This window comes from Macrobrachium rosenbergii, chromosome 42, assembly GCF_040412425.1.
Source record: "Macrobrachium rosenbergii isolate ZJJX-2024 chromosome 42, ASM4041242v1, whole genome shotgun sequence".
In the NCBI taxonomy this organism is placed as follows: Eukaryota; Metazoa; Arthropoda; class Malacostraca; order Decapoda; family Palaemonidae; genus Macrobrachium; species Macrobrachium rosenbergii.
In genome coordinates this window covers 16,918,597-16,932,247 of record NC_089782.1, presented here as the reverse complement: position 1 = coordinate 16,932,247, position 13,651 = coordinate 16,918,597, and the positions used below count along the sequence as shown (strand labels likewise).

Here is a 13,651-nt window from a genome sequence, read left to right as displayed (position 1 = left end):
CTCGAAGAAACTGACATGTCTGTGTTTGACTGCAGGCTCGAAGAAACTGACATGTCTGTGTTTGACTGCAGGCTCGCAGAAACTGACATGTCTGTGTTTGACTGCAGGCTCGAAATAAGATATGTCTGTGTTTGACTGCAAGCTCGAAATAAGATATGTCTGTGTTGGACTGCAGGCTCGAAATAAGATATTTCTGTGTTTGACTGCAGGCTCGCAGAAACTGACATGTCAGTGTTTGACTGCAGGCTCGAAATAAAATATGTCTGTTTGACTGCAGGCGTGAAGAAACTGACATGTTTGTGCTTGCAGTCTTGAAGTAACTGATTTGTCTGCGTTTGACTGCAGGCTGGAAGTAACTGACATGTATGTTTAATTACAAACTGTTATGCCTTTGTCTGAAGTAACTGACATGTCTGTGTTTGATTACAGTCTAGAAGTAACTGATATGTCTGTTTGATTGAGGGCTCGGAGTAACTGGCATATCTGCATTTGATTGCAAATTGTTATGCCTTTGTGTTAAGTAACTGACATGTGTTTGATTGCAAACAATTATTCCTTTGTCTGAAGTAACTGACATGTCTGTGCTTGATTGCAAACTGTTATGCCGTTATTTGAAGTAACTGACATGTCTGTGTTTGATTGCAGGCCCGAAGTAGCTGACATGTATGAGTTTGATGACAGGCTCCAAGCAACTGGCAAGTCTATGTTTGACTGCAGGTTCAAAGTAACTGACATGTCTGTTTATGTCTCCAAACTTTGAATTGAGAGAACTCTTATGCCTTTGTCTGACTGCAGGAAGGTCCTTTGGGTAACTACGGCAAACGATGATGAAGTAACAATGTTGGACGTGCTTAGAATATTTGAAAACAGTAAGTGTTGCTTAACAGTATGTGGCAGGGTGTGACTGAAAAGAGAGTATACAATGACTAAATAAACGTGAGAAAAAATTGTGATGAAATGGAGAATAGGTTTGTAGAACTTTATATATAAAAAGTTCTGCGAACAGACAAACCCATTCACTGACACGTGCAAAAACCTTATTCAGAAAAAATATGTATGAAAAGAAGAATGAAGTTTTTGCATGTGCCAATGAATGGGTTTGTCTGTTTAATAGAACTTTTATATATATATATATATATATATATATATATATATATATATATATATATATATATATATATATATATATATGTGTGTGTGTGTGTGTGTGTGTGTGTGTGTGTGTGTGTGTGTGTATGGAATTATTTAGTAATTTTGTCTCAAGATGCTCTCTCGTTAAGATCAAATTGAGGGGTAGTAAAACCTTAAGCATATCGCGGGCCACATTTGACCTAAAGAGAAACCTATATGTGCCAGGTAATCTGTAAAAAGAGAGGGATCCATTAACTCTGGAAATGGATTGCGGTGACTTATATCGTTCCCAACAAACACATTTATACGTATGGAACAAATGCATGAACCTCGTAGGGGTTAGTGCCATCAGAGCACCTCACAGTTCACTGTAGTCATTACCAAGGTCAAGAAAGACAAGGTCTACCCAATTTGGTGGAGTCGCCTCCCCCCTGGGGTAACTACGTAGGCGATGGCGTATCTTGGAGGTACCTGCTCATTACGGCAATTCGCCTGCTGACGCAATAAGGAGGCAGACAAGCTCCGCCTACATGGGGGATTTGGGAGGAAGTGAGCAAACCTTCTCTTTCTCTTAGCCTTGGGCATTACTAAAGAGTGTCTGCTGCGTCCCATCGGCTCCTAGCTGCGTCAACATTTTAGCATTTTACTTTTCCACGCTTCTTTTCTTTAATCTTGCTATCCAACTTCTCAAACTATCACTGCATAGTGCAACTGTGAGGTTTTCCCTCCCAGTTCCACCTTTGGTTCTTTGTACTTTATCTCCTTATTTTAGGATCTGTCTTGCTGTCCAACCACTCTTACTCCCTCTTTTCACTGTCTTTGGCGGTGAAATGCTGGAAGTGCCCCAGTGGTTGGCTTCACAGCCTAAATTTCATTAATTAGTCATCAATACAAAACCTGTCATTTTATATTTTAAGAGCATTGTTTTTCCTGTCTAGCAATTCTATTAAGGGATAATAACAGCAAAATCTGACAAGTTTGGAATGAAATATAACATGAACTTTATCATTTTATTGTGCCATAAAATTCACATACGATGTTCTGAGAACAATGTTAACAAACCTGGATAATAGTTCGTTAGTGTTATGGGCAATAGAAGTACTTCTGCTGGGGAAATTTGCCCCAGTGAAAGGATATTAATCGTCAATGACAAAAAGGAAAGATAAAAAGTGAATAACAGAAATCAAACGCGATGAATAATTAAAGAACGTGACTTGAAGCTCTCTAAAATTCTACCACAAATATGTTTTGAATTCAATTAAACCTAACAAGAAGAAAATCATATTCTACGAGAGTTTTTACTAATATTCCTGTTACGCGGCTTACAAACACTCGGAACCAACAGGACAAGAGTAAGACCAAATCAAGATCTTGTGGAAAGTCAGAAAGAAATTATGTGTCCGCAGTCGACTATCTTCACTTTCTGTATGTCTGGACCCCGCAAGATGGCTTCCCTCAGGACGTCAAGTCCTTCTTCCACTACTCCAAAGCGATATCTACTACTGCTGCTGGAACCATCTTTGATGACGATGTTAAAATGCGAAATAAAATACGGATTTAGTAAAACACTTCCACCCATCGTACACCCCACCACATCTCCCGCCTTCAGTGGCGCCTCTTCATAGATCACCCTCTGTGTCTCGGCTCTCCAGTCCACAGACGGCGCTACTGCGTCCCTTGATGTTCTTCCTTTCACGGTGTACTCTCCCGCATAGATACTTTCGCCAGCCTCACCCTTCGAATGCACACCCAAGACTGGAGAGTTGGCGTAAGAGGGTCCCACATCTCCGGCGCACATGTGGTGGAAGTTACGGGCGAGGTTGCCCTTGTCCAATACGGTAATTATTACCTTTCCAAGATGTTTCCCGTCCACACCCAGAACCAAAAACGTCCTTCTGGAAAACTTTTCCATCAGGGATTCAAACTGTCAATCAAAAGAAAGGAACTGTTACGGTTTAGTAGACATTGGTGATGAAGCATCCATAATATTTGTTTGCTTATACATATGTATTTATATATATATACATACATATATATATGTATATATATATATATATATATATATATATATATATATAAATATATCAAATAATAAGCCACAAATATCGTTTAATATCGAATTCACTATGCCCTTTGAATAACCTACGCCCAAGAGGAATTATGTTGATAAGTGCATTTTCGTCCAGCCAAGATTCGAACCTTGGGCTGAGATAGTCAGGCGTGTATGTTGCAAAAATTCATATATACAGTATATATATATATATATATATATATATATATATATATATATATATATATATATATATATATATATATATATATATATATATATATATGTGTGTGTGTGTGTGTGTGTGTGTGTGTATATATATATATATGTGTGTGTGTGTTACAAGGAATGTGTGAAATCCAGGGATTTCCCGAAATCCCTCGGGAATTTGTGAAATGAGTAACTCGCTAAGGAACATTTGATCCCTGAGGGCTAGTACTAAACACGGTGAAATAGAGATTCATCTTCACTGTTTTGCTGTGTTTAGCCCTAGATCTTTGGGGTCAAATATATTTCACCGTGTTTAGCACTAGCCCCTGAGGGATCACATGTCCCTAAGTGCATTTGATCCCACAGGGGCTAGCACTAAACACGATGAAGCAGATCTAACCTCCAGGGGCTAGTACTAAACATGGCTAAACAGTATAGATGAATAACTGTTTTGCCATGTTTAGTACTAATAACGGGATCAAATATTCTAAGTGAACTGGTCATTTCACATATTCCATAGGGATTGGATTTCGCACATTCCTGTAACATAAAGATATACTGTATATATATATATATATATATATATATATATATATATATATATATATATATATATATATATATATATATATATATATATATATATATATATATATATACTGTATATATATATATATGTATATCATGTATATATGTATAAATTTATAATGTGCATGTATATGTTTATTTATATATATAATCTATATCTATCCCAGGAGAAGTTTTTATCTGCTGGAGGTTGATGTGCTTCTGGTTACAGTAGAAGTGCATACTGTATCCTAGCAGTTTACCAATCCATATCACCTACGTTTTTAAAGATGTTCGTTCATACTAAACCTGTATCTCATAAATGTTCCCTGGAGTCAAAACCCTTGTCAGCAATGGCCTTCATAAAAATTCCATTGAATAACTTAGACAATGGTAGTTTGCTAGTCATAATTAGTGTAAAAATAATGAGGAATAAAATTTCAGTTACAAGTCTTATTGATTTTGTAAAGAATCTTTAATTCAGAGACGTCCGTTATCAATTGCAGCTGTGTTCCACACCAGCATCTGTCTCGTTGGTCAGAAGCCATGAGCTTGAAGAGTTTGCCTTTTGTGTGTTCTTGTTCGGAGGCCAGGTGTCAGGCGACGAGAAAGCACTGCACTGTACTGTAGTGATCATCCAGCATACGAAAAACTACGGGGCTCACAGTCTCCCACCGGATATTTACGTAAGTCAGCCACTTCTGTGTGATTCATGTGTTTGTGGATAGATAGAATATGGAATTTGGGCCAAAGGCCAAGTGCTGGGACCTATGAGGCCATTCAGTGCTAAAACGGAAATTGACAGTAAAAAGTTTTGAAAGGTGCAACAGGAGGAAAACCTCGCAGCTGCACTATGAATCAATTGTCTGGAGAGGGTGGAAATTAAAATGGAAGACAGAGAATACGAAGGGAAGTACAGAAAAAGGAATTAAAGGGGGTTGCAGCTATGGGCCGAAGGGACGCTGCAAAGAACCTGAAGTAATGCCTACAGTGCACTGCTTGAGGTCCGCTGACAGCCCTACCATCCCCTACGGAGTTCATGTGTTTATTTACATACGTATGATTGTTCTTCATATCGACGCTATTTGTCTCTTTGTGCTTGTATAATATAATTAATTTGGGGGAATCATGGTCTTCCACGGGTGTAATTCCGTAACCATATAATAGTACATTTATTTCTGGGAGACCTAAACTGAAGTTCATTGAGCAATTATTCCATGAAAAGTAATGAATGGGTGTCCAGTAAAGGCAGTAAATCGTCGTTACCAAGTTTCAAGGTGAACCTAGTCAACTGCATTTACTCCTAGTTAAAACTTCATTCTTCCAGTTGCTGAAAATACCATCAATATACACATCGTATAGTTTCGGTTTTTCTTCCATTTTTCCCATACCTTATGTAAAGCCTGTTTAGAAAGTGGCAAAGAAGATATTCTGAGGTTATCCAACGGTACGCCATCAATTTACAAGAATAATTTGCCACTGGACCTCGGAAAGGTGATTATTTCGAGTAGCTTGTTGCCTCGTTTTAAGTTGCTTCATTCTTCTCGAACTGATCAGTTGATGAAACTATCGGTGTGACGATAAACTGAAAATACCGTAATGACACGCAACCACTCGGCGTTCTGGAGAACCTCTTCCAGATTTTCTTCCAATAAATCTAAGCATAACAGTCCACCTTTGTACCAAGTTGGCCTGGAATCCCTTCATCCGTTCAGGAGCTGCGATGACGAGGGCACACTGACATGAATGAAAAGACGGACAGGTGGACAGACGAAGAGAAAACCTATAGTCGCACCTGTCAGCAGAGGAATTTTTTATATTATAATAATAATTCGTTACAAATTGTTAATAGTGATCTCATTAACTGTCATCAGTAAAGGAAGTATCATGCTAATGGCGCAGGCTGAAATATAAATTAAATAATGAAAAGAGGAGAAAGTCTAGAAACTATAAATATATATAAAAAAATACAATCAGTAACAATAGGATAAGTTATCTCTAGCAAAAATTCCCCTTGATTAAAAATAAAAAGAAACAAGCAAAAAATATAAAATATACAAAATTATTCAGATTCAGAAGTCCTAAGAGAGGCAATTGCTTACATCCTTTAACGGTTCTGCTAAGTTTGTCCTCATGCTAATTCCGAACGAAGAAACTCCTAACGTAGCGCAGAGTTAGGGGAACCGCTCCGAAAGGAGAGCCACAGTAAGACCGAGAGAAACCCTACTTATTCCCTTACTGGAGTAAACGTACCTTTATGACAAAGCTGTTTGGCGGTATCTTTTTTTCCTGGAGGTGACTCAGATAGACTTGGTTTTTGGAGGTTCTTTTGACTTGGGCCACCCCTTGCCTCCCGTCGAACACCTTCACAGCAAAGATCTCTCTTGGGACGTCGTCCTTTACGAGGCGACATAAACTTTGGAGGTCACTCGCCTGTGGTACGATTTTTGTTCTTGTTAATAAAGTCACCACATGCTTGGTGTTAATTTAGAGTGTGTCTGTATTAGATATTATTCCAAAACTAGACAATTTAGCATATGATCCAAAATATATTTCTCTTCGGATGAAAGTTGATCACTTAAAACTGTGCTTCATAAACAATGATCGCCGGTAACCCAGTCTGAATTTGTTTTCATTTACTCAGGATGAAGAACAGCCATTAGACTTGTCATTAGCACTGAAGTACCTCATTCAATTATATTTGATATTAATTTTTCAAACAAGTGTCTTACCGTGATATTCACAAGAGAAGCATCTTCACTTCCTTCTATTTCCTCCGCAATATTTCGCAACGTTGCTGTCATCATTACTAATTTCTGTAATGGCAAAGTCAAGAAAACTCAGATTATACAGAATAACAGACAAGAAGAATCATAAATATGATTATGAAATCTATAAAGGTAGGACTATAATTTATCAAACCCGAAACCAACTCGAAGAACAGTGAGACGGAACGAAAAAACCCCTCAAGACTGAATCAACAGGTAACTGGGTCAAATGAGGACAGAGAAAGAGAGAGCAAACTGACCTCCACAGTGTCGTTTCTTCCACTTTCGGTCCTCTGGAAAAGATCGTTGTTTTCCCCAATCTTCTTCATAGCAAGTTCATAGTCTTTTCCAGCGTCTTCCATAACAGCTCCCACAAAAATAAAGTCTGTTGCTGCCGCCAGCCTAGCATCGAAGTCCTGAAGTTTTCCTTTCTCTTGGCGCGTGGTTGCCAACATGTTTCCAAACAACTTAGTGTTTTGATCAATATTGCTAGCTTTATTTTCATTTGAAAGCTGCCACTTTTCCAAAGTTTTGATAAGACCCGCGATTTTTTTGTTGTTTTCAAGAAACTTATTTTTCATCATTTTAGAAACTGCAATGGCATCCGCAACCTGAGCTTCTGCTTCCTGGCAATCAGCGATTCCTTTCTTCGTACATTTCTCTCGGAAGTTATCAGTAAACTCTTGAAAGGGACACATTGGTCCTGTGTCACAATTGCGGTATCCTGCGCCTTTCTTGGTATATTTCGTTCGTGAGTCATTAGTAAACTCTTTAGGGGGTGACATTGGTCTTGTGTAACAATTCCGGTATCCCATGTGATTAAAAGAAAGTTCCTCTACGACACCCAGGTCCTCGACTGAAGAGGCTGTGAACGCCTTCCTGCAAACGGGGCAAGCGTTCATCTCTCCGGTCGAGATAATCCTGGCGATGCAGAGGTCGCATAACGTGTGGGAACAAGGGAGAATCCTCGGGCAGCATTCGTCGCTGAAGACATTATTGCAAACGCGGCACTGTAGTTGTTTGGAAGCCTAGTAAAGAAAAAATAAATAAATAAAAATAAACGTCATTGACCCTTTCAGATGCCAGCGTGATGTATGCACCTGAATCTGTTAATGAACAACAGATTCTAATGAAAGGTTTATCTTTGCAAGTATACGATAACTACCCATATGTGAGTGCCTCGTTGCTTTTCCGTGTCTGCGACGCTATCCTAACGAGAAGATATTCCAAGTGTATCAAATATAACGACAGTGGAGCGAAATGTCGTCATTTTCCCAAGGCATATCAGTTGCATTGTCGTTTAGCGTTCACAAATTACAAAGCAGTGACTGACGATTGACTGTGGAATGAACGCGGTATTGTGACCCCAGAAACTGTTGGAACTAGACAGAAGAATGGTGGAACAAAGCACCACACAGTTGAAAAAAAAAAAAGTATCCCACTTCGAAAAAACGACGCAGGTTGCAAAAATGTCTGTGAACTTGAATTAGCGTATAACTGAATAGAATCGCCTTGTAACGTATTCCCCTATTCATCACTGATTCGTGATTGATAATCTAAGTTGGGATTTTTAACGTAAATCCGGGCAGCTGTGAATATTCGCCTTATAATACTGGATAGCCATCGTCTTTGTTCAGTTCTGGCAAATGCGATTCTTGTTTGATTTTTATCTGCTCATTGGAACACAGTTTGATTTGCGTGGGCGAATTCCAAGTCATTCCCGTTGCTCTGCGGCATTATTGATTGAATTCCTTCGACAGTCATTAGTCACTGCAATCAGTTTTGATGGTGTTGGTTCTCACCGTTCTTATAATTTCTTTACAATGTCTCCATTTTGTTTTAATTTTCAGCGCAACTACCTTTTCGTTTTGTATATCACATTTCTACACTATTTTTGCCACGTATTTCTTACGTTAATTATGTTTTTGTTACCGTCGCTTCCTTGAACGAGCCGAAAATGGCAGTTCTAGTCTGATGTCAATGCTACTGAATCGAAAAGATAAGAAAACAAACATCATTCCAAAGCTATACAGAGGTTACTGAACTGATAGTAATAATACTTCTATGGTTATCGATTTCTCTTGAGGTTTGAGTCGTTAATGAAATTTCTTGGAGGATAAAGTAATTATTCTGTGAGCTATTGGTTCGAAATGTGCTTGTTCGAACAGAAAAGAATGGCAAACTTGGATAGTGTTTGATCTTCTCTGCTCACAAGAAGTAAATCCTAAATAACATTGATGAACAACTAATACCAGTTTGAGGTCAAATTGAGACATTTGTAGATAGAAGCCGGACTAAAATCAAGAGCTGAAAACTTTAATAAATGTTAACCTTTATTTCTGTGATTATTGACATTTCCAATACCTTGAATTCAGTACATAGAAGAGTAAATCATGGGAGAGGCAACTCATCGGCAACATTTTGAACGCGTAGACATGCACCTAGACATAGTTTTAATATATTTTATATATATATATATATATATATATATATATATATATATATATATATATATATATATAGAAATAATCAACACACAATCACGTGTAGAACAGAAATAAATTTCTGACTCGCATCAGGATCGAGCCCAGGTCTTTCAATTGAAGGCAGGGCGCTGCCCACTCAGGCCATACAAGTCTTGTATGGCCTGGTGGGCAGCTCACTTGCCTTTCAATTAAAAGACCTGGGTTCTGATCCTGATGCGAGTCAAAAAAAAAAAAAAAAAAAAATATATATATATATATATATATATATATATATATATATATATATATATATATATATATATATATATATATATATATATAATCCTAACCATTTTAGCAATAAAGAGTACAGTAAACAAAAGCAGAAACACTTCAGTATAAATCTAACAGATAAAATAAAGAAAATCAACAGCTTGCCACTGACCATAGTTATTTTTGTTTTCTCTGTCTTCTCTGGTGCTGCTTTTTGTGCTACTTCTGCTGCTTCCTCTTGTGCTGCTGCTTTTTGTGCTGCTGCTTCTTGAGCTGCTGCTGCTGCTTGTGCTGCTGCTTCTCGTGCTGCTGCTGCTGCTTCTTGTGCTGCTGCTGTTTCTTGTGCTGCTGCTGCTTGTGCAAATGCTGCTTGTACTGCACTAGAAATGACGAACGAGATAATACCGCTTAAAGCCATTCCTGCTTCGGTCGTAGATTTTATATCCAATTTCGTTTCTTTATTTACTTTTACCGAGTAGAGATGTCAAGCGGATATTGAAAAGAAAGGTATGATGATACGGACACAGCCAAGGAGAGTCCGTACTGGTACGTCAGTCGAGTCGACAGGCAGAAAGTGGACTGAGAAACGCAGAAAGTGACGAAATAACTCCGACCCACAACTCAGCGAACTCGGGTCAATGGAAAGAAATTCTTCGCTCAGTTTCCGTGTTCAGATATTTATCAAAAGTATTTTTATGTCTTATTTCCCATTAAAAAAGGATGGAGAGGCTGAATGACAACTGTTGGATAAATAGACAGACTGAGTGAACACATAAGTAAAGAATTAGGAAGCAAACAAATCAATGAGTGCTTCGTTGTTAAGGAAAACAATCTGGATCATAAAGAAATTATTATTCCACCTTTATTGTTCCACCTGCTTCTTTCTCTCTCTCTCCTTCTCCCTATTTCTCCTTCCCCCAACCATGTGCATGCCGCATTATTAGTTTAGTATTTTTTTTCCTTTTTAGTATATGCAGTTATTGTTATTATTAGTGTTAGAGGCATTGCTTCCTTATATCGCTCTTGCACTAGTTGCACTGTCATTGGTATTCTTCATGAGCTAAGTCCAGTGCAACCGGTGCTTGTATACTGTTATTATTAGCCTATTGATTCTTGTTCTAGTGTAGCTTTTATAATTTCTTTTTCGTCTAGCTAATACATTTTTGTGCTGTGTCTTTTTTTAAATCTTTACTTTGTATTTGTATATGGCCATACCCTGAAATAAAGTTATTATTATTATTATTATTATTATTATTATTATTATTATTATTATTATTATTATTATTATTATTATTATTATTATTATTATTATTATGTTCCAAAATCACAAATGCAGTCCTGTCTAATGTGATGAAAATACTTTTCTCAAGGAGTAGGAAAATAATGATACACAAAAAAATCCAGTTTACCTAATGATTATAGTAACATAGCCCCGAACTCCTTTTTTCCAGGAAAAAGGCAGGAGCTGCCTTAGCTGTCAAGATGGATAAGGATTTCACGGCACCAAAAGATCAGTCAAATAATGTGGAATAATACAAAGATCTTAACATCTACCACACTTACTTATAACCTTCTAAAGGCGCTTGAAGACAGGAGTCAGATGTTTTAATTGCTTCCAATATTTATACCTTCAAGGGGAACCGGAAGTCTTGGATTAGTGTTATAAACTAACATCCTTCAACAACCATCAATATATATAGTGGCAGACTAGGGCAAGACTGACAGTGTAAAGTAAATGTGAAGGAAAAACTGATGTTCTCTGCTTCTGGGGTCTTTATCTACAGCGACGGACTGGAGCGCTCTGATGACCTGACTTGCACATATCCAGAGTGAATCAGTTCTAATTGCACCCCAACAACTGCAGTGACAGGTACTGGATTAAAGAGCGGCAGCTGCTGCGGATTTCAGTGATAATTCCGATAAGGGTAACCTTGCAAACTGGCAGAAACCTTGTATGAAGACTTGTAAGATTCAGAAACCTTGTACGAAGACTTGTAAGATTCAGAAAACTTGTATGAAGACTTGTAAGATTGATCTTGCGTTTAGGTTTGCATTTGAACGTGGTAATCATGATTCCCTTGTTGTCAAACTTCGAATGCAAAGAGTTGTTGTTGATGGGTGCTGTAGTGCGACATGAATGTAGTATCTGGTGTGTCTCAGGGCAGTGTTCTGTTCATGGAGCATTGCTTTTGATATTATATAGCATATGTGGCTTGACCTTGAAAACGAGCATATAGCTATTTGTGTCATTCTCGTCTGATTATGAAATTGTGGTTTCTGAAACCCTTAACAGAGATTTAGCTAACAATAGTGCATTGGGCAAAATAAGGGGGATGATAGTGCAGCAGATTGCTGTAAAAATCGTTCAGATAGTGAAACAAGCATGAAATTTGGCACAAACATTCCTAAGACTACGCTCTCTTAGAAAAGGGCTTTGGCCACCTGAAAATCCAAGATGGCGGCTATTTTTCAAAATGGCCGCCATCTATGTTGAGATTCACTGGTTTGGGAGCATCTATTGGATGGAATATGCCAGTTTTTTTAAACCTCGACTTTTTTAGGTTATAAAAATGTTCCATACCACACATTTTATTGAAAACCCTTACTAAATGAATTGTAACCAAGATGGCGTACAAAATGGTTGCCATAAAAGTTTTTTCTATCCACAGCGCTAGCATGAACATAGAGACCAACTGTTTTTATTTAATGGTATATTCATGTGATCAGACAGTTTAACTAATATGCTATTTTCAACTGAAATAGTAATGGTATGGTCACATACAACATTGTGTCTAAGACTGTAACCATAAAAAAGAAAAGAAGAGAAATACGGACTAAACGCAACCAATCTATGTATAGGTCTCTCAACCTACACCTTTGAAAAATTCGAGGATAAGAAGGTAGGCATAGCATGACACGTTGGATGCTCAAGCTAGATTATCTACTGAAGAGAGGGCAATATTTATCTAGACTTCACATTTGCAAGTGCACAGAGCTGTGCAGGGAAGACCCAGCTTGTAGCACTTGCACCTTTCCCGACAGCCTGCTTTGCATCCACATTTGGTAAGCTGTTGGCAACTCTTGGCTAAGGGCGAGTTGGTTGTCAGAGGACTTGCCATGCTTCACCAGACTTTTGCCATCCCCACTCAGCAGGGTTCTCTGGCTGTGGCTGACACTGGGTGGCCTGCCCCCACACACAACCAGCCTGGTACGCAGCACGCTTGGTGTGTTGGAGGAGAGCTCCCCTGGTTGGTGGAATGGCCTCATATGCCCTTTGTTTTCTGGCAAACATATCAAGTCTAGCCTCATCCACAGTGCCAGCAGTGCTGGATCTTTCATACATAAGTATGACAAACCTCTCCAGGACCTTCAGGTCACTCTCTTCCACTCTGAGAGGGTAGTGACTCAGTTTGGAGAACACAGTGGAGGCCTCTGGAAAGATGTTCCATGTCTGCCAGGCGGTCTTCTTGCCCTTGCTCCGGAAGGCTGACACTGTATCACAGCCTGTGAGCATGGAAGAAGAGCATGCCATTCACCTTCTCCTGGCCCAGAGAGTTGCACAGGTCATGCACAGCAATCCAGCGCAGGCTCTGGCCTTGGCCAAATGCCACCCATAGCTTCTCTAGCCCTAGATTGTGGAGAGTGGAGAAAGCACTGACTGCAACGACAAGAACATCTGTGTCATTTGCTTTAACCGTGATGGTCTTGGCTCCATGTTCTGTGGCATATTTGGCATGGAGAAAGATGCGGGTGTCAGCTTCCTCATGAGAGCACTTTTCCAGTCCCTGAAGACTAGCCTCATGAGTGCTGAGGACAGCAGACCCTTTCGTGGCAATGACAACATTTGTGGCAGACATCTGGGCAACTTTGTCTGCCAGGAACTGGAACAACTCTGTCTTGTTGGCATCGTGTCTTGGGAAATTGCGCCAGTTGGATGGAATTGTGTTCTTGTCTGTCACCTTGCGCCTTCCTCCTTGACCACGTTGGAGCCTGGTCTCAGCTTTGAGGCTGGATGTATTGTATACATCAAATACAAGATGTGATGATGTGTACTTGCTGCTATAGGATTGTATCACAGGCAAGAAGTCACCCAAAGTGCATAGCCCTCAAAGGTCTTTCCTTTCTTTGGTGGCAAGGCATGGACCAAAGCTGATCCATCTACAATGAGGACATCAGTCTTTGGTTCT

The 13,651-nt window shown here is 39.0% G+C and overlaps 1 protein-coding gene across 1 annotated transcript; it reads right to left on the bottom strand.

Annotated features, from left to right (window-relative positions):
- Positions 1-2,127: 2,127 nt before the first annotated feature.
- LOC136828002 (uncharacterized) lies at positions 2,128-10,959 on the bottom strand. The gene is made up of 5 exons (XM_067085614.1): positions 9,637-10,959; positions 6,987-7,754; positions 6,691-6,774; positions 6,212-6,391; positions 2,128-3,055 (listed from the first exon to the last, which is right to left on the bottom strand). Exons 1-5 carry the CDS (start codon positions 9,880-9,882, stop codon positions 2,513-2,515), a joined length of 1,821 nt encoding a protein of 606 aa, XP_066941715.1. The 5' UTR covers positions 9,883-10,959; the 3' UTR covers positions 2,128-2,512.
- Between the last annotated feature and the right edge of the window lie 2,692 nt (positions 10,960-13,651).

Coding starts and splice junctions, on each gene's coding strand:
- LOC136828002 (XM_067085614.1), bottom strand. CDS start 9,882: ATGGCTTTAAGCGGTATTATCTCGTTCGTCATTTCTAGTGCAGTACAA. Junction 6,775..6,986: donor GAAGAAACGACACTGTGGAG/GTCAGTTTGCTC, acceptor TTGCCATTACAG/AAATTAGTAATGATGACAGC. Junction 3,056..6,211: donor CAAACAGCTTTGTCATAAAG/GTACGTTTACTC, acceptor TTTGATTGACAG/TTTGAATCCCTGATGGAAAA.